Here is a 22,564-nt window from a genome sequence, read left to right on the forward strand (position 1 = left end):
CGTTAGCCCTATTAATTGGAGATTGCTACATCCGGCCAAGGTTTGGAGGCATTTAGGCTTTCGATTAAATTCAGGGTTCAAAAATTCTTCACTCAAGCAAAAGCCAAATAAATCGTATAAAGGTACACCGTATCATACCATGTCTGTAATAGGAACGAGTCAGGCAAAAATGTATTTTTTGTATTGAAAAGTATAAGAATATGCTCACTAGATAAGAGCACGGTTACTAGCACGCTTCTTAACCAATAGTAGCCGTCGCGTGCCATGCACGGAGCGTCAAAGTCAAAATATCTTTTTCACTTCTCATGCTCGTAAAGTTCGTATTTATGCTAGATCTAGGCGACATAAAATTACTTTTTATGCTCTAGTGCATAAAGAAAATCTTCGTCTAAGACCAAGGCAATCAGGTGTAAACAGCCACAAACAAAAAAGTTTCTGTATTTTTTTTTAGTACTTAATTTATTTTTTTATAAAACTAAAAATCAACCAAATCAAAATAGATCAATAAAATTAAATTTTTATAATGATATACTAATGCATGAACAATAAAAGGTACATGGCTATTTCTTTTCCTTGCCATCGAAGTGAAAAGTAGAATGTAGAACTCGAGCATTAAACCCATTTCTCCCTTGACCTGTCTATCCACCCTCGCCGTACCGGCGTACACGTCTCGGGTAAAATGGGTCGTTTTATGCTCTTGTTGTACAATCTATTATATTCAATTTAGGCTTTAATAAAAACCGTGTCGCAAGGCCATTTTTCTAACGCAGCTACAATTCCTGACTTAAGTATTATTTATTCGTACGAGTAGAGTTAACGTGATAAGTCCCAGTTGTGATAATAATTATGTTACTAATGTTAATGAGAATTGGGTACATTTTTGCACAAAAAATTTAAACTTTTATTACAAACGTTTAATACAAAACATAGAACAATAAACAAACATCATTCCGTTTCGCTATCATTATTCGATATCCTCTCAGTCTTTAAATCGATTCTGTTCTTATCTTTAGCTCTCAAAGTCTTTATTAGTTTCATTACTTGTATCCTAAACTCAAACTTTGAATCTTCCGATAACTTCTTCACCGACGGCGTTATCGATTTAAAAAACGCTCTATCTTCGTCCTCCTCTTTCTGTATTAGATTGGAAAGGACAGCGACTATGTCTTCTTCTTCTTTGACTTTCAAATTATCTCCTTTAAGGCTGTCTTCGGAATATTCTAGTTTTAATCTTTTATTTGGATTAGCCTCTTCTGTTTCGTCTATGCTGACAAACACTTCGTGGTCCCATGGTTCTGTTTCAACTTCTTCTGTGTCGTCTTCTTGCTCTGCGCCCTGCTGTGTGCTACTACATTTTCTTTTTATCTTTTCAAAATATCTGTTGAAATAAAACAATTAATTATTTACTCTTACTCATGTCTTTTTATAAACTATGCTGTACCTACTACTGTCCAGAGTCTCATACAACCGTTAAAAATAAACTATTAACAATCACTTATTGCTGACCCGCGACATTACGTTAGCTCCGTCTATGCAACAAATGTGTGTTCGTGCAGCTTTCCACCTCCACACTGTAAAAATATACACAAATCGCAGAACCCAACTACATATCACCGCAATACATTGACACGTTTCATACTTAGAGGAACACAACCGTTCAACATGCTACTAGATGTTAGCATAGTGAGCGACTGTGTGTTGAGAAACTGCAAGGACACACATTTGATGCACAAACGTAGCTATCATATGTATGGTCGCTGATAAGTTGATATGGACCTCCGCAAAGTAACGTCTGATATAATAAACTATTTAAGTAACATTATTGTTTTATTTTGTTACTTTGTTTATATGCCAAATAAAAATGTTCTTTCTTTATTTCTTTCTCGCATTCTTTCTCGTTCTTTCTTTTTAATACCTGTCGTCTAGGAATCGTAGCAAATCCGAGTGTATATAGGGCCTGTTCCTGCGGCTGCCCAGGTAGCCAGGCTTCATGGACTTGACATAAGAGTCTCGCACGTTGTACCATTTCTTTGTGATGCAGAGGCCTAAAGCAAAAGAACATAGTTAATAGTGATGCCATCAAAAAAGTAAATTGCCTTATTACATTGCATTATTATTGTAATGGCTTAAAGAATACTCGTAAAACTAGCTGCCGTGCTCAAGCTAAAAAGCGGCTAAGTGACATCCGGTCAATTTTTTATTTTAAATGCCATTCTACATAGAAAAAAATCTGTATTGATCTATCTATAGGAACGAATATGCTATCTTCATTCATTTTGAACATATTTTTTTCTAAAAAAGCGGTTAAGTACAGAAAAAAAAATAACTTCACAGATCCAAACGAGTCATTTTAATGAATCGCACTGATCCAGACGGACTCTGATAGAACGGAGCGCAATCTACAGAAAAACTAATAATCGCTCAAAAGAACCGAATCCAACAAAGGAGTCGGTTCCGATATTGGAGCTGGAGTTAGTGAATCACAACACTCCTCGGAGTCGAGATTACCCATTAATTTCCTCACCAATTTCATGTTTCTGCGAGGCACTAGCGGAGCTATAGGCGGGGTCCAGCTCGCTAAATATATCGGCCCAGGCTCGGTCCCGCGCCAGCCGGTCCTTGTACTCCGGGGAGTGGCGGTCCCACAGGCAAGCCCGTGCTTGGACCATCTGGATGAGTCGCTTCGTGTTGCGGAACGAGAACGTTGTTGGCTCCGGTTCTAAAAAATTTGTTTTAAAGTCAAAGTCAAAATACCTTTATTCAATTTAGGCTAAGCACTTATGAATGTCAAAAAAAATCTACCACCGGTTCGGAAAAACCTCTGGTGAGAAGAATCCGGCAAGAAACTCAACGAGGTTTTTTTTAAACAGATTTACAATATTATTAAATGATATCTATACATCACAAGTATTTAACCCAACTTTATTTTAAACAAAGTAGGTTCGCTATTTGAAGGGATCGCTAATGCGGATCGTAATTACGAGTATTTCCAAATAACCCTGTCTATGATATAATCATTAACTTTATAATACGCCTTTAATGTCTTCTTGAAAATAGATCTGAATTTTGTATCCGTTTCATTTGTAATATTTTTTGGAATTTTATTATAAAAACGTATGCAATTTCCCAGAAACGACTTTTTGGTTTTAGCCAGTCTGTAAGATGGAACTTTAAGCTTCCGTGTTTCTGGTAGCCTTTGGCTTATCGACGTTAGTGGAAAAATCACATATGTTCTTCCTAACATACATGATTATTTCAAAAGCAAAAAGCGACGGCAGAGGATACCTGTTTCCTTAAAAAAAGATCTTAAAGATTCACGCGTCTTCAAATTATAAACTGCTCTAATTGCTCTCTTTTGTAAGATAAAAATTGACTCAATGTCTTTGTGTTTGTGTTTATTAGCAGGCAGGAATTTTGTGTGATTGCATCCGGAATACGGAAATTTGCCACGGATTTCCAAACGAAAGTAAAGAATACGGACATACGCGGCGACCGCCGAGCGCGTCCGGCAGGACTACTACGAAACTCGAAACTCGAAGTTCGTGTCGTGCGGTCCCTCTGACACTTATACTATTTAATACGAGAGCGAGAGGGACCGTACGATACAAACTTCGAGTTTCTAGTTTCGTAGTAGCCCTGCACTTCTACTACTTCTCCCGCACCGTCGCTTGAATAGTGCCGCCCGGTTACAGCTACGAACGCCTGCTTCTGTCCAACCGAAGAAACTTAGGAGGGTTATGTTCAACAGTGGACGTCCTACGGTTGGTATAATGATGGTAATAAATCTTGTGTTATGTTATCAAACCCGATACAGCCTTGATATACAGGCGGCAGACATTTAATCAGTTAGAAATGATAAAATAAACACAATTAGGAAATGATCTCTAAACCAACAGCGTTAAAAATCGCTTTTGCTTGCCAAAACGTGCGTTGAATTGCATAAGTATAATCGTTGTTAGGAAATAAACTCACCGCGTTAGATTTTAAGTTTCGTTTTAGTTTGTTTTTCAACAAACGCACTAGCCGACGTTGTATTTTGTATTGCACATTTTTCGTGATGCCAAATCTAATTTATTTTTTATGAAAGACTTGTATTTTTGTAATTTCTTTGTATTCATCTTAGTAAGTCTCGGTTTGTACAGTCACGAGCAGAAATATCTGACAGAACAATACGTGCATAAATATCTGATACGACTCTATTTCTAGGGCCGGAAGGACGTGTCAGATATTGTTGCACGCTCCGCTGTGGCAGATGGAGATGCAGGTGGAGATGGCAGTAATTCAGACCTCAGACCAAATAAAAACAGAGAGCGCATGTCAAAAATTAAGTGTCAGATATAATAGCAGGAACATAGGAACCTACTAGAATGATAAACATTTAATAATAAGTTAATTTTTCAAATAATATATTCCTTATTTGGTACACCCTTAAGTAAAAACTTGTGCCCCACCAACCCACCTGTTCAAATACCTACTAATATATAAAACCACCTACATAATAGGTATTATATTAAATAACAATTTATGATTCATTTTATTTGTTGTAAGGGTACAAAGTTCAAGTATCGATACTATTTGTTTACATCAAACATCTTCATACTCTATATTAATTGCATTATTAATACATGAAAGGTTTAGGTACTAAATGTAAACAAAACAACGTCAATTGATGTCTTTTGAAGTTCCCCCACTAAACTATTAAACCTTTACATTTCTGCATTTAAATACATTATTCTAGTTTGTGTTACAATGATAGATAAGTAAGTAAAATGTTGATAATCCTTGAATGTAGGTACTAAATCTGGGAGCTGAAGTTTGTTTACATTTAGTTAATTACTTAAAACTAAAAATAATGAACTTTATCACAATGTCATTGTATAGCAAGTCACGTGAACAGTGACAAACTGATAAAAACAAAGCTGATAAAAATATAAATAACATTATCAGCACACATACCTATAGGTACCTATTCATTTATAAATTTTATAATCCACATTAAATGTGTAAATTTTACGAGTCAAAATAAAACTCAAAACATTCTTGCCATTCTATTACTTTATGAAATTCCCATGAAAATTCCCAAGTAAGTAAATCTTTTCAATTAACTAAGTTGTATAAAAAATACCGTGCAAATTTTTATACCTACTCTACCTTACTTATCGGTGGAGGTTGTTGGGATTCTATTGTTAACATTTTAAAACTGTGAACATATTAGTGTGCTAAAAGTTAGCCTATGTTATTCCAGACTTCCAACCATACTACCTAAGTATCTACAGCAAACTTCGTCCGAATCTATCCATACGTTATTCAGTAAAACAGTAAGAAACACACAAACTTTTTTATAATATTACATTCGACGACTTTGATTTCTATGCCGCCCCAAAACTTTGTCACTGTGGCATTTAACGTCATTCGATAAGCATTGTTATGGTCGAATAACATTGTTTACTGTGATAAAGTTCTACAGTGGCCTAGACTATGGGACTATGGGGCAAGTTCAATGCTAACGAATGTTGAGCGCGCCAGTTACTGCGCAATATTCACATACCGTATCCACTTTCTAGCCGTTTCTTGATTGCATCCGATTCCATCATGGCTGCCGTAACACAGTCCTTATCCAAAATACACTTTTAAACCCACACTTTCTCCACAAAATACTATAAAAACTGTCACTTTGATATTTATTCGTGATTTTATTACGTATTTATTATCATTTTTTGATTTTAAATAAGCTTAAATGTAGTATACTCGCATCACGGTTGTTGGACGGACACTGTTGCCGGGCCGGCGGCCGTGGCCGGGCGCGAGCTGGCAACGCCGCGTCGCTGCTTGGCAACGGCGCGTTCGTTTTGATTTTAATTTTAGGAATTGCGATTTTGTAATGCGTTCGTAATTTATTCTCACTTTATTTTCAATTTGTTAAAGTGTTTTAGTAATAATATTGATAATTATGATGACTTTATATATAGTTAAACTACGTAGGTACTTAATTACTATAAAAAAATGTGACTTTGTCCATCTAAGGACACTTTTGCTGTATGCTAGGTAATTAATTAATTAATAAGTAAATTAGTAACTTAATAACTAGGTAACTTTATGCTTAAGAAGCGCTATGTCATCTTGTGCATTAATGGTAGTCTATTTTTATGTTGCCGAGTAAAATCTATTGTATTTAATTTATTAATATTTTTGTTGTAAACGTATTTTATGTATTTTTATTGCTCTAATCTAAAATTGCACCTACTGCGAAAATCTATTCTTTACTTTATCTATCTTCTTATTCTTTTCTTTCTTTCTTTTCTTCTTTCTTTCTTTGTATCCTTTTCTTTACTTTTGTAAAGGTTGTCCGTAAGAGATCGCTCTGGGGCGATAAGACCTATAAACCTTGAAAAACTTTTCTCCTCGGTTTCATGTAGTACTTACTGTACCTATATCGTTGTATTCGTGTTCAATAAAGAGTCATTGTACCTATTGTATGAGAGAATCATGGTGAATGAACGGTGACTCGGGAGGATGTAAAATGTTGTGATAGGTACCTTTGTATGAGTCAGGCGTATCACCAACCACGTCATGGTACGGTGACACATGCAACTGTGTCAAAATCAAAAATATTTTCATTAATAAAAAGCTTAGCTTAGCTGTTGCTCCGTCCGTGTAGAAGTATCTACAATAGTTTACGTCCTATTCTCATACATACCGAATTACACTAAAAAAAAACATAAAAATGTAAAATCAATTAAATCCACGATGTAATTTTCGTTAACTCCCACGGGATTTTTTGTTTGTTAGGGCCCGGGCATACTTAGCGTCTTTCGAGCGTCGTTTAGTAAACGCCCGCGCAGCGCCGACGCAAAACGTAAGAACGTTACGAGCCAAGCCAAGCCAAGCAAAGCGCAAGGGCACTACCTACCTTTTCTCGAAGCGCTTCGTCGTATTTTTGAACCTTCTTAAGGCCGTTCCCGTACCCAAATGAATTCTTAAATCGAAAATCATCGTAATGGCTACGGAACCCTATATCGGGCGCGTCCGACACGCTCTTGGCCGGTTTTTAAAGTCCTCGTCGACATCCTGCAGACTAGTCGTATGCCAAAGGCTCATCCCGGCTCATGCAAGAACCGGAAGTCCGGAGCAGCTAGCTCAGTACTAGACTTACTAAAGGCTAGGTTTGGGGGTGAGTGGAGATCGACATAAATGAATGGTTGGATTTCCGTGGCGCTCCCATCATCGTCCCAGCCTATATACGTCCCACTACTGGGTACAGGCTTCCTCTTACGACGAGAGGGCTTGGGTCGTAGTTCCCACGCGGGCCCAGTGCGGATTAAGAACTTCACAAACACCATTAAATTTCATCTCTACCTCTACCTGAGTCACCTGAGTCATGAGGATCTAGATTTGTACCGATTAAAACCTGCTGCAGTAAGAAATACAGCATCAAATTTCTTTGCTCCTCATCCCTGGACTCAGTCGCCTCTTTGATTTTTCTTTTTTATGTTCAAAAATTTTCTGTCTTGTTTTCCATTTATTTATTTTTTTATTTCATTTGTTTTCCATTTCTTTGTGCTAACGTGTTCGTATCTTCGTATTATCTGTGGAAACCTTCAATTGGCTCTATTGTTACTTAGATGTTTTGTATTCCACGTGTATTAGTTAATTTAAGCTGTTGGTTTTCCGAATAAAATAAAATAAAATATGTGAGATCTTACATAACCAGCACTGGAAAGGACTAAATATGTTTTACTCGTATTTAAAACAAATTTTAGTAATGTAGTACCTAATTGGTCACTTACCTACCGCCAATTTAGGCATCGAATAACCTAACCAACAAAATTTTGGAAAACCCCTACGTTGTCACTTCAAGGTTTAGTATCTCAAAAACGGCTGAACCGATTTTGATAAAACATGTCTAAGAACCATCGCTAGAAAACCTGCTTTCAAATCGGTTCACCCGTTCAACTACGATGCCACAGATAGAAACACGGAACACATAGCGGTCAAACTTATAACACCCCTCTTTTTGCGTCGGGGATTAAAAATTAGTTACAAAAACGAGCAGAGCGAGGAGTTTTAGGTATAAAATTACGACCACAAAACGCGCCGAGCGAGCGAAGTGAGCGAGCCTCGTTAGCGGCCAGCGAGGCACCAGAGCCTATAGGAGGTATAAACGTAAAAATCGAAGCGCTTGTCGCTACGCCTGCCACTGTCTACCTTGTCTCTTTGACACCCCTCTGTAGCAAAATAGAAGCATTTAGGGATGAACAATAGCCGTTTGTAATTACAGCTGACTGAATGAGGTTTGAGTTATGTTGACACCCCTGTGGCTTTGCAGGCAGTACTCGGCTAAGAAATTCCTGCAAACTAAAGTTCGTTTCGTCGGTCTCGGTATTAAAGACACTCTTTACACCCAGCTTTGCTTGCATAAACAATCTGGCAGTCGAAATTATGTATCGGGATTTTACTAAAAACTTGCCAAATTCATCCCTTGTTTCACCATCAATTGATCAAATGTATTTGACGGATAAATGTGATGCCGCCTCTGTTTGTTTTGTTAGAATTGACGGAGATAGCATTACATTTATCCCTGAAATAAAATTGGTCAATGGTTGGTGAAACAGTCCCTAGGGACAAGAAAAGAAAGAAGGAAATAAAAGAAAGAAAGTATAAATTTATTTGTAAAACTTCGGCACAACATTAAAAATACGTTAAAATTAAAAATTAAGGGGGGAAGGGTAGAGACGAAGCGTGGCGGCTCAATATATTATGTTAATCAGAACGCGAGCGTTTTTTAATTATTTTCCGCGTATTAATAAAACAAATTATATTTTTCAAAAATATGACATCTATAATCGAGAGAAAACATCTGTTTCTTATTCAAAAACTCAAGACCTGCCGCACAATACTTAGGTATCTACTTACGCCATACCTACTAAGGGTTCATTTTGTTTTTTAGACGACTTTGGGATTATTTTCTATCAAACGAACCACGAGTAATAGTGTTTCTACAGTGTATGGTTTAATCAGTAAAACCTCAACTATCTTACATATCGATACCTTTAGGTTCAATTGGCGTAAAGGACAAAATACCGAAAATGAGTTAAATATACAGTTTTGTTCAGAATTTCAAGCTCTATCGATCTGTATTGTTAAAATTTTGATATCTTGAAAAATGCGACCTTTACGCCCCATATATTGACATGCCTAAAGACCAGAAACAAATAATTTATTGGGTGTAAATATCAAACCTGAAATAACATGGAACGTAAAGGTAATCATAAACTATAAACTACGACGTAAAGTCATAAATTTACGCATCTTGACCTTTAAGACCTGCCATTTGCATGACTATAATAACAAGACATGTAATGAATATGGGTGTATAGGACTCACTTTATAATGTTTGCCCTTTACGACCTGATTAGCTGGAACCGTTTCATGTTAGTTGGTCCTTTACTACCTACATTTATCATAAAAATAGTGAACTTATAAACAATATTTATTTATTATTCTTGTCTTTGATGATGTCACTTTGTAATTGAAACGTTTTAAGAGGTAGGTAAACGATAACTTTAGGTTCAATCGTCGTAAAGGACAAAATGCCACTTTTTACAAGAAAAAAATGTTTTTTGTTTCAAAAAATCTGTTGTATTTTTTTTCTTTGTTGACCAATATTTTCGATGTCTATGAGAGAAGTGCTTAGAATTCTTGTCTTTACAGGATAGTCTGGTGACCATAACGCTAAATAAGATAGTTAAAAAGTTAAGTGTCCTTTACACCGTGGAAAAAACGTCCATTAGTCCCTTACGTCCACACCATTTAAAAAAATATACAGTAATTTGGGCCGTAAAGGTCACTTTCATACAAAGTAAATGCAATTTTGGGGTGTAAAGTTCACTATAACTTACTAAATACTTTTTATTTTCTGTAGATTACTATAGCTATAGGAGTAAATTATGTAAGAATATTTAGTATTTTGCTATAGTTATACCTCTTTAGCCCTTTTGTTCTGAGAGGAGGCCTGTGCCCAGCAGTGGGATGCGTATATAGGCTGGGATGATGATGATGATGATAGTTATACGCTAGTAATTATATAGTAATGATATTATTGATTACGTAACGATAAATTATCGTAAAACACATTTTCACAGTGAATTAACATCCATGGAATATATATATTATTGTTGTGTAAATACTTATTAGTTATATTTTGGTTTGTTGTTTTATGTGAGTAAATTAATCTAGGTTGTGTTGTGAATAAAAACTCAATGATGATAATGGTAACAAATTATTTTAATCATCTTTAAAAATCAGATAACTCGCAGCTAACATACATTAGGTATTTACTTCACTCTTATAATCAACTAACTCGACTTAGTCCAAAATATTTTTTATAATGAGATCGCTTTAAAGTCAAGTTATGCTTACATTAACCCTAACAAGTCATATTTGTACTTTTTGTTGCATATTACAAAATACATCTGAGTAGCAAAACTCTTAACGCTTCAGTTGGAATCACAAAACAAAATATATTGTTTTAATAAATAGTAGTTTTTTTCTAGAAACTTAATGATATTAGTTCCTGAAAGTAATAACTTACTAAAACATTTGTTTTGTTGCAGTGTTTGCTAATTTAAGGCTCTTAGTACAAAAATTGTATAGTAAGTTATTACTGTCACGAACTAATATTTATTTATAAGTATTTATTATATTTATTTATAAGTAATATTTATAAGTTCATTTTAACAAAATATTTTGTTTTGTGATTCCAACTGAAGCGTTAATAGTTTTACTATTCAAGTATATTTTGTAATATGCAGCAAAAAGTACAAATATACTTTATTAGGGTTAATGATACATAACTTGAACTTAAAGAGATCTCATTTTTAATTTTATTTTGGATTAAATCGCGTTAGTTGATTATAAGAATGAAGTAAATATCTAATGTATGTGAGCTATGAGTTATCTGATTATTAAAGATGATTAAAATAAATTGTTACCTTTACCATCATTGTGTTTTCATTCACAATACAACCTAGATTAATTTACTAACATAAAACAACGAACCAAACTAATTAATAAATATTTACACAACAATAATTTACTTCCATGAATGTAAGTTCGGTGTGATAATGTGCTTTACGATAATTTATCGTTACGTAACAAATAATATCACTACTATGTAATTACTAGCGTATAACTATAGCAAAATACTAAATATTCTTACATAATTGACTTCTGTAGTTATAGTAATCTACAGAAAATAACTAGTATTTAGTAAGTTATAGTGAACTTTACACCCCAAAATTGCATTTACTTTGTATGAAAGTGACCTTTACGGCCCAAATTACTGTATATTTTTTTAAATGGTGTGGACGTAAGGGACTACTGGACGTTTTTTCGACGGTGTAAAGGACACTTAACTTTTTAACTATCTTATTTAGCGTTATGGTCACCAGACTATCCTGTAAAGACAAGAATTCTAAGCACTTTTCTCATAGACATCGAAAATATTGGTCAACAAAGAAAAAAAATACACCAGATTTTTTGAAATAAAAAACGTTTTTTGCTTCTCCTGAAAAGTGGCATTTTGTCCTTTACGCCAATTGAACCTAAAGGTATCGATATGAGTTCCAAAACTAAAGCTACATAATATTAAAATGATACACCGATTAAAATGCAATAAATGCGCTACAAACTCGGCGCGCCCTTAACTCCCGAGTAGGTAATATTAGTTTTATGATACGAATTGTACGGTCAATTTTAAGAAAAAGCTTTTTAAATCCGCCGCCACATGCCAGTGCCACGCTAAATATAGCAATCATTATGTTTGCTTCGCATTCCTTTGGAAGTGTCGTTGATCGAGCGGAATGCTGATAGTAATGATTGAGAATGATTCTCGAAGAATGAAAGGATTATGTTATTGAGTGAAGATAGCTTTGGGCTCAGACACCGAGGGGTCCGTTACATTGTTTGTATGTTAGGTAACATAGGTATGTCAAAATGTACGTGTATAAATATAACCTAACCAAAAAAAGTTGGAAAACCCCTTTGTCACTTCAAAGTTCAATATCTCAAAAACTTCAGAACCGATTTTGATAAAACATATGTAAGAGGATCGCTAAAAAACCAGCTTTCAAATAAAATGCCGCTTTCAAATCGGTCCACCCGTTTAAGAGCTACGATGCCACAGACAGACACACGGACACACAGCGTTCAAACTTATAACAGCCCTCTTTTTGCGTCGGGAGTTAAAAAATGATTTTCCAATGAATAAACTTAAGAAAATAATATACTATTATTGTTCGATTTTCTCACAGGTAAATATTATTGTATCTATTCGAACCGCGCAAAAATATTTTAACTCGGCCTTATTGTGTCAGAATAAGAGTCTGTGGTACATATTTTTGTAGAGTTAGTAGTATATTTTTTGCACTAGACTGTACTTAACTGAAAAAATGGTTTAAAAAATCTCACGTGAGATTTAGTGTTGGGGGATGTCGTCCCCCCAAGGGGAGAGAGAGGGACGAAAACTTGCCAAAATTGCCTCACTGGTGGCGCTAGTGTAGCGAGAAGTCTCCGAAATGTCAAATGTCACTGTTTTTGGGTAAGCTGCGCGGGTTTATTTATAATTAGAATATTTTGCAATACCTGAAATGAATAACAGCAAATATGCGTTACGGGTCAATGCATGTCTGTGTTATGAGACAGTTTTGTCTTTCTGAAACCATTGTCCTCTCTTTTTCCGTATAAAACGGGACTACGCAACACTGTGGCATGCTCAATATTTTTATGGTACGGTATTAAGGTATGATTTAAATGTAAATTTTGTTTTCACGCCCGTTATAACAAACTAACTATAAGGCAGGACCTTTGTCTACAGTGGCGCCAACTGGCGAGCGTGAAAACGGTAGCCCTCATTCCGCCAAATGAATCTGACGTTATCATCACCATTTATCAGTCGCACAGGCCTCCCCCACAAACCTCTAGTTGTTTCAGTTGGAACCGGACAGTGGTGTTCCGACTCTTTAAAATACCCTTGTTTACGACAAGAGAAAACTGACGTATACCGTGATATCACTGAACCAGCGATCGTACGGTGTAAAAGATCTTTTCGATAGCTTTCTGAGCCGATGGACGGATAAATCTTCCACTGCATGCCTCTCCGCGCGCCAGGGATAAAATTATACATCATTGATAAAGGCTTTCACGCGAATAACTGTATTAGAGCCTGCAGATTCAAACAAGTTACTAAGGGCCCTTTCTGCAAAGTTTCTTGAATATTCTTCTTGGACATATAATACTGAACTAAAATAATTTCCTTGCTCACCCGCGACCTAGTTAAGCTTATGCTAAATATGCGTGTTCATGCAGTTCCTCCACCTCCACACTGTAAGAACAAACACAAATCACACAAACCCATCTATCGTCACCACCACACCACACTGATGCGTTTCAAACTCAACCAGAGCTTATCTTTAGAGTAACACAACTGTACACCATGCTACCAGTTGTTAGACCAGTTGTTAGTTGTGAGAGATGAGCTCTGGGTGAGTTCGAAACGCGACAGTGCGGTGGTGTGATTTGTGTGTGTTCTTACAGTGTGGAGGTTGAGGAACTGCATGAACACGCATATTTTGCATAAGCTTAACTATCATAAGGTCGCGGGTGAGCAAGAAAATTCTTGTAGTTCATTGATCATATAGTACTGTTTTAACTAAACTTAAGCCCGGTGCCCGGTTTCCACTGCGAGTGGATCAGACATTAATGACTTAGTTTACCTCTATAAAGTTGATCGGTGTAAGTTAAACTTGCAATGTAAATTGGGCTTTAGCCCTTACACTCGTAAATAGCCTCAGAGTTGCTCAGCGAATTATGGAAGAGAGCTAGGCTCTAGGTTCTGTGGGATGGGAATGAGGAGATAGGTAGAACGAGGGTCACTCGTAGGGGAGCTTGTTAAAGTGGCCATGGGCAGGCCATATAGCACCGAGAACAGATGCCCGTTGGGGCCGAAAAGTTCTCGAATAGAAAGAAGAAAGAAAGAAAGAAAGGTTTATTTTGGCTCCATGTACCACCTAAAACTAAGACTAAAACTAGCACTAAAACTATGTTACTTGGTGACACGGCAGGATACCAAAAAGGGTCTCCACTCAGCATGTGTTGCCGCACATTATGTGCAGCAACGCTGGTTTTCTGTGGAGCCCAAACGTTAAATAAACATGTATGCATGAGCCAGTTCCTTTGCCCCAGTCAGACGGAGAAAAAAATAAAATTAAAACCATAGACAAGGGAGAAGTGACGTGGCTCACTGTAAAAGATAATACGAATACTGCTGTCGTGGCAATAAATAACCTTTAAACATTTTCTTTAACATTTTTTTTAATAGGGTTTGCGGATTGGCAAGCACAGCTTAGGACGTCCAGTAACGAGATGGACAGATGCCCTATTTAAAGCCACAGGTTTGTGTTATCTTTTTTTTAACCCCGACGCAAAAAGAGGGGTGTTATAAGTTTGACCGCTTTGTGTGTCTGTTTTGTGGCACCGTAGCTCTTAAACGGGTGGACCGATTTGAATGCGGTGTTTTTTAAATACATTAATAAATATAAATTGTTATAAAACAAACCCAACCTAACATACACCTATACTTGTGCTATTACGAGTACTGTGTTATTTTTTTAAACTTTATAATTTTGTCGGGGGGAAAAATGACGATGTTGATGTTATTTTTTTATTATCTTGGTAAATATAAATATTTTTGCGGTCACATTATTTTTTATTTCCTGCCCAAGAATCTCATTATTTGTATGAAAACAATATCAATCAAAATAAGTAAACAACTTATACCAACTACTCGTGTTACAACAACATAGGTAAATAACGGAATATCATTTCTTTATGAGAAGAAACGACGTCCTTACCCGTCAAAGGCTTCGCGTAAACAACATATAATAGACACATAATATATGTTATATATGTTGCTAGTTTTTGAGCCTTTGTGTTCGGTCAATTATTTATCAAATCAAATATCATGGGACACTTGAACCATCGCTAGAAAATCTGATTTAAAAAAAACCGCATTCAAGTCAGTCCACCCTTTTAAGAGCTACGGTGCCACATACAGACACGGGGACACACAGACATACAGACACACCCCTCTTTTTGCGTCAGGGGTTAATAATTTTTGCACACCTCTCCTCCAGAAAAGTAAGTGTTTTATTGAAAATGCCATTTTTTTAAGTTGATAATTGGAAAGCCACGTCATTTTCTATGCTGGTTATTCTTTAATAATATATAGAATTTATTTTTTTCAAGTTTCTTAATGCTCAGTGTGAAAAGTTGTATGAGCGACTCGGGAGCAAAATTATTTTACACTTGAATCCCTCATTACGCTCAGGATTCTACTTTAGAATATTGTAGAATCCTTCGCTACATTCTGGATTCAATGTACGCCCTCGCCGTAAATACACCATTTTGCTCCCTTGTGACACAAATAACTATTTCTCACCTCTTCTTCAGAAAAGTAACTTTTCCTCCATGACGAGAGGGATCAAAATGCCACTTTTCTGTTCAAGGCTTTTCCAAGTGTTTTATTGCAAATGCAATTTTCTATGCTGATTGCTCTTTAATAATTTAGATTTTTTTTAAAGTTTCATAATGCTCGGTGTAAAAAGTAGTATGAGCCACCTGGGGGCAAAATTATTTTCATCTAGGGTGTTAAGAATTGAACCCCTCATCACGCTCAGGATTCTACTTTAGAATCCCTCGCTACGCTCAGGATTCTGTTGCAGAATTCTTCGCTACATTCTGGATTCAATGTACGCAATCGCCGTAAATGTACCATTTTTTCAAATTAAATTAAAATGATTTATTCAGTAAATAGGCCGCAATGGGCACTTATACACGTCATTTTTTAAACTACCAGCGCTTTCGGAAAGACCATCATTGCCAATAAGAATGCGCCGCAAGAAACTTGGCAGAAAGTAATTTTTTCATAATAATATAATTACAAATAAAATACTTAAAAACTATTGTATACAATTAAAAAAAAATACAAAAATAATAATAATAAAAATACAGCGATGTATTATGTTATTATTTCCCTTAGTTACAATACTAAACACTAACTATATCTAAACTATATCTACGTTCAGTGGAAGTGTAGAATGCTTCCACCGTCATGAATTTTAAAATAACTATTAGCATTACACATCAATTTTATCTCAAAACAAATATTTTTGTGTAATGAAATGAAATAAAATTTACTCTTCATGTTTATATATCATTATTATTAAATAGCTCGCTTATGAATAATAAGCTTTTTTAGTAAGTAGCCAATAAAACTTGAAAACAATAATGCGACCACCAATGGTCCAGAAGTGGATCAAAATTAAGTGATAGGATTTGCAGCAAATTTATACCGGGTGTGGCCTGTAATACGAGCAAAAAATTAAAACATAGATCATACTCGTCAAACTGAACAACATTAGTTCAGCGACTTTAAAAAATAATGGAGTCTTTGAATTTTCCTTTTTCATACAAATTAAATACTGCTATCTATGTACGCCATCCTAGAACACAACTGACGTCGCCTGTCACGCTACAAACGTCAAGCATTTTGCTTTACATTGCTTCTTCGAGTAAACTTAAAAATGTAATAAAAATAAAAAATAAACTATTGTTTTTTAAAGTCGCTGAACTAATGTTATTCAGTTTGAGGAGTATGATCAATGTTTTAATTTATTATTTTTTTATTTTTTATTATTTTCTCATATAGTAGGCCACACCCGGTAGATTATCATAAATTCTGATTGGTTTTTGGAGTCTTTTTGTATTTTTTATTTCAACTCCAAATTTGTTACTTTTACGGGTATCCCGTGAAACCATATCGATATGTCGATATGCTTTATCGATATATAGTGCTGCTGCATAAGTAGCGTAGTAGAAATAAGCAACCTGAGATATGTATGCATAGGAAAAATTCGTGTCTAGATTCCTGTCCAGCGGTGGTGTAGGGGTTATAGCACGCAGCACGGATTGCTGAGGACCTGGGTTCGATTCCCAGCGCTGGTCTCTTTTTCTGGTTTTTCTGTGCATCATATCTCAGTTTGTATTTTTGATATCATAAATTCACCAAGTTTACTCTCTCCGTCGGGCCACAGCATGTGTTGCTGCTTAGCGGCAGGATTATCGAATAAATGGTCGATTCAATATAGTTAATCAACTTCTCTGAGTATCGAAAACCTTCTACCTATCGACTCCCCTTCAAAATACCCGCATATATACAATAACATATTATTATGACATATAACGCAATCGGGGAAAACATATTCGTCGTAAGTTATAGCTCATATTATTTTGATTCATGGGGCACTTCGATCGATTCGTATATTGTCATGCTATGTTTCGTGACATATTGGATTATGTGAGTTGTATACTCTAGTCTCTACACGAGGTTTTGCTTGCGTATACCATTATACATTGCAATTGATGACGAAGATCTGAAATGAAATAAAATGAATTGAAATCTTTCATTACATGACCACGGGTATATAAATAAAACTAGCTTTTGCCCGCGGCTTTGCCCGCATGGAATTCAGTTATCGCGCGCTGTTGCCTCGGGAACTGTGCATTTTTGATAAAAAGTAGCCTATGTCACTCTCTGGCCCAGAAACTATCTCTATAAATATAATATAGTTTATTTATGTGTGTTTAAGTGTTTGTTTGTTAAGCAATAAATATGTTATTTTAGTGTTTTTTTTTGTGGCAATATTTTATTTTTTCTTTCTTTCTTTCCTTCTATACCAAAAATCACGTCGATACGGAGAGACGGAGAAACATGCAAACACACACACTTTCGCATTTATAATATTAGTGTGGAAGTATGGATTTTCGTGTGTTGGTGTGTCCTTTCACTGAATCACGAACCATGGACCATGGGTCTACCATTTTCATGGTGTACAATATTTTAAAATATATGAAAAATATATGGAGCCGCGAGCCTGTAACTATTATGGTAAAAGGACGAGGAGATACTTAATACCGCGCTTATTCAACAACCTCTTCTTGGAGGAGGAATGTAAAACCAAGAATTGTTTCAAAAATAAGTTAAAAACATGGTTGATAAACTCTTTCCATACAAAAAATTGTTAGTTTAGTCAGTACCTGTTTTGTATAATGTAATGTACTATAACTATTGTGCACAATATTGTTAATATGAGTGTTTGGTTCGCCAACAAATTGTTTTGCAATTTGGCGAAATACTTCTTATGATAAAATGTGTATATTAATATTTTACAATAAATAATTAAAAAAAAGGAAAGGCTGATGATGGAATCAGCAGGTGGACTACATGTAGATTGTAAAGATATTGATATAATTTTCCCGCCGATCGTATTACATTTAGATATATATTCACTGGACCGAAAAACATTCTGTGACAGAGTTGAATACCCATGATTATACTTATTAATATTTAGTGAGAATTTGCGTGACTCTGAGCCTCTCCAAGAGGACAGTCAAGGGCCATAGGTCATCACTGAAACGCTGTTCGAAGACTCTAGTCTTCAGTTACTGCGGAACATTGGACGAAAAGACTTCACAAAGTTTCCCGAACGCTGTCCATCCGAGTTGGATGATAGTTTAATGCAGAGTTTTCTCACATAAAGCGGTTTTTCCAACACCAAATCTGATCCAACTGTCAAGTCAAAGTGATTTTGTTAATGGACAGTTAATGTTGTAGCAAAAATTCTATGATTTTAATTTCTTTAGTCGTTTCTGCGGCGCACGGGCAGATAAATAGAGCAAACAATAAAGCGGGTTGTACGTCACAGTAAATTTCGCGGAAGCGGCTAACACGGGATAGCTCTCTCCTTAGGAGTTGAGGTCGGGAATATACGGGGATGAGTTACGGGGAGCAAACATTATAAAACTGTTAATATACTCAGTTAACGTCGGTGTAATTATTACTCGTTTCGTTAAGGTGATACTTAAGTCCCGATAAGTTACGATATGAACCCATGTTCATAAGCCCTTGCTTAGCAAGACAATATATTATTATCTGGTATCTGGCTTCCACTGAACGTAGATATAGTTAATTAGTTTTAGTGTTCAATGTTGTTCAGCTTGACGTATGGTCTATGTTTTAATTATTTGCTCATATTACATTACAGGCCACACCCGGTATGTATTTTGTTTAAAAAACTTTCTGCCAAATTTGTAGCGGCGTATTCTTCTTGGCAATGATGATCTTTACAAAAGCGCTGGTAGTTATATAAAAGACGTGTAAAAGAGCATATTACGGCCTAGGTACTTGCAGAATAAACGATTTGATTTGAATTTGGTAGCATGGTGAACGGTGGTGATCATAGATCATAGAGATAGATGAGAGATGAGTTTGTGTGTTCTTACGTGTGGAGCCCCTCTAATCCGGCCTGTGGAAAGAAAGTGGGAGAGCCCACGGTCCAGCCCGTGATAGGGTCCGGTTTTATAAAGCTACAAGTAACTAGTAATTTGTTTTATAAGGCCCGCCAACTGACTGACTGACGGTAATTGGTCATAGTCATGAACATAATCACCACCAAGTACGTTCCTTATGCGTTACTCGTATCTATAGGTACCCCACTAAACTAATGTATTACCCCCATGATCAGCCAAAGTCTTGGCCCGCACGAATTACATTAAGTGCAGTGTGGCCTTGAGTCAAAAATTTAAAGACCCCTGAGGTGGAGTAATAAAGTTGCATGATTATGAGCAAATTAAGATGATGGTGAGCAAAATAAAGTGTTTTACCCTAATAACAGTTTATCAGCCTCCTTATGACTTGCGCGACACAATTTACCCCCCTATGTCCCCATTCTCAGTCCCAGGATTAAATAATAGTAAAATCTTTGCCAACTCGAAATTCAAACAGCTCTTGCCAAGTGGCAACCGTTACAAGGAGACGTAATTAATTTGGAATCCCCTTCGCGTGAACTGCCACGGTTCTAGAAGACTGTTAAAAAATTGACAAAGAAACAAAAGAAAAAGTATTTTTTATGTAGACGACTGCATAGGCCTGTGGTTAGAGAGGGTGCGTTAGTCGCACAATTTTTTAAAGTCATAATGTGCGATTGTTATAATTTTTGTTAGTTGTAAATAATTAATGTATTCAGAGAAAAAAGATTTATGGCAAGCGTTAAGTTATGACTTTCGACAATTAGGCGAGCTGCGCTTTAAATGCTTTCCGCTGAAAAACATGGTTTTTCTTTATTCGCTTAAGGTTTTCTTATAATAATACCGTTGCCTGTTACATTTCTTACATGCGTTGTCACTTCGATAGTAACAAACAAAACAGGTTTTTTTTTTCACACTATCGTGTCCTAAGTTTTTAGCCGACTCCAAAAAAGGGAGCTGTCAATTTATTTACCGTCCACTTGTTTGAACTTTCCTATTGCTGCGCCCGTTTTGATAGCTCTAATGAAGTAGATATGACTGTTTTTGGCGACAATTACCATCTCGTGCGAGACCGTTGGAACACTGTCGTAATCCATATATTTTATGTATGTACAGTCACCACACGGGATTTACAAGCCGTTAATTGGCCACTGTACACAAAAGTCCAGTTTTACAAGGGTTAATAAAATAACTGAAAACCTGAAAGTGGTTTGTTACAATTACATTATACTTTAGACGACCGGATGGCCAAGTGGTTAGAGAACCTGACTCCGAACCTTGAGGTCCCAGGTTCGATTCCCGGCCGGGGCAGATTATTTGTATGAACAATACGAATGTTTGTTCTCGGGTCTTGGGTGTTTAAATGTATTTAAGTATGTATTTATTTACATAAGTATATTTATCCGTTGCCTAGTACCCGTGTCCCGTAGTACAAGCTTTGTTTAGTTTGGGACTTGGTAAATTGGTGTCAAGTGTCCCATGATATTTATTTATTATTTATTCAAAGGCTGACCTAGGTCCAGTCTAAAAGTTTACAAATACAACACGCCAATCGACAACATTTCATATTTCAGCCCAGGATCATATTCTTTAAAAGCTACGAGTAGATAATCCAAAATCCATAATTTTTTGACACAACATGTTTTCAAGTCTAACAAAAATATAATCCAAAAAAACACCGTAATTTATTTCACAAAAATATGTTTTTTGTTAAAAATTGAATGAATACAAGCTTTTTTGCTGACTGTACTTTTTGTTAACTGTACTTGCATTGTCATACAAACTACATTTCCGTACCAAATTTCAAGTCGATACCATTAACCGTTGAGGAGTTCCATCCTGCGGAGACGGTCCTGGCTGGACCACCAGGATTTCACTACTAGATTACTTATTGTCAATAGATTTACTTAAGTATGCCAAATTTTAAGTCAATCTGACGACTAAAAGTGGGTCAAATTCAACTCCCAAGATTTGACCCATCCATACATACATAGATAGTTTGTAAGAGATAACATTATACAGTGTGTTACTGGCAGCCAGGCTTTTTTTAAGGGAGGTTAAAGTAACGTATATCTGTAACTTAACCATGACATTAATTTAATTAATAAACTTAAATTGAGACTTTCTTAACTTTCTAACAAAATTATAATTGCCAGCAACGTACAGAAAAGTAAATTGACAAGTAATAATCAAAGTATCTGTTGGATATCATTTACACTTAGTGTCAACTTACTTAGCTGTATATTGCTGGTAATTATTATTTTCTTAAAGTTAGAAAGTCAGTCTGAATTTTAGATTATTAATTAAATTAATGTCATTTATTTATTATTTATTTATTATTCAATTTGTTTACACGGTATTACAGCGAACCAATACACCGAGAAACCAGGTCATGGTAAAGGTTTATTTTTATTTATTTATTTATTTATTGTACACACACTTACATCTATCATTACAGGCTTGACCTAATGCGACAGAGAAGTTCCAACACAAATACTAAATTCTTGCTTCAATATATAAGTAATTAGTTACAGAAATACGTTACTTTAAGCGCCGGTAACACACTGTATACAACTTATACAAGGTAGGCCCTGTAACAGGAGCAAAACATTAAACCACAGCTTCCACTCTTCATCTTGAGCTAATTTAGTTCAATCCCTTTTGAAAATAACTTGTATTTTGATTTTTACAGTATAGTTTATTAAAGTTTAATTGGACAAGCAATGTATTGCGAAATCCGTCATTTTGTTACGTGACAGGCGATGTCATTTAGGCTATTGGATGGCGAACATTGAAAATACCATTTAGTTTGTTTGGAATTTAAACATAATGATAAAATTTCATATTTTTTGAAATTTGCAGTACTACTCGTAAAGTAGTTCCATTTGGGTAGCAGAACCTGTGTTTTAAATTTTTGTTCCTGTAACAGGGCCCACTCGGTATATCTGTTAGTATTATTTATGTTAGGAGATGGCGCTTTGGACTCGTGAGATATTTCAATTCCTAATCACCAAAGAGCGGAATTTCTCATAGCAAAAATCAAACGTCAAAGGAATTGAACATAAGTTTTATCGACTACCGATAAATATTTCAGCAATTAATAAAACAGATAATAGTAGGTACTTTTAAAATAGCACTTTTT

The 22,564-nt window shown here is 35.7% G+C and overlaps 1 protein-coding gene across 1 annotated transcript; it reads right to left on the reverse strand.

Moving 5' to 3' along the window:
- Positions 1 to 553: 553 nt before the first annotated feature.
- On the reverse strand, positions 554 to 5,776 carry LOC141444248 (uncharacterized). The gene is made up of 4 exons (XM_074109737.1): positions 5,549 to 5,776; positions 2,525 to 2,719; positions 1,916 to 2,045; positions 554 to 1,378 (listed from the first exon to the last, which is right to left on the reverse strand). The coding sequence occupies exons 1-4, from the start codon at positions 5,592 to 5,594 to the stop codon at positions 946 to 948; spliced, it is 804 nt and encodes a 267-aa protein (XP_073965838.1). The 5' UTR covers positions 5,595 to 5,776; the 3' UTR covers positions 554 to 945.
- Positions 5,777 to 22,564: the final 16,788 nt, after the last annotated feature.

This window comes from Choristoneura fumiferana, chromosome 29 (genome assembly GCF_025370935.1).
Source record: "Choristoneura fumiferana chromosome 29, NRCan_CFum_1, whole genome shotgun sequence".
Classification (NCBI taxonomy): Eukaryota; Metazoa; Arthropoda; class Insecta; order Lepidoptera; family Tortricidae; genus Choristoneura; species Choristoneura fumiferana.

Excerpts from the sequence above, each read along its gene's own strand:
- LOC141444248 (XM_074109737.1), bottom strand. The coding sequence starts at position 5,594 with ATGATGGAATCGGATGCAATCAAGAAACGGCTAGAAAGTGGATACG. Across the intron at positions 2,720-5,548 it reads ACGGCTAGAAAGTGGATACG|AACCGGAGCCAACAACGTTC; the intron begins GTATGTGAATAT and ends CAAATTTTTTAG. Across the intron at positions 2,046-2,524 it reads CTCGCAGAAACATGAAATTG|GCCTCTGCATCACAAAGAAA; the intron begins GTGAGGAAATTA and ends CTTTTGCTTTAG.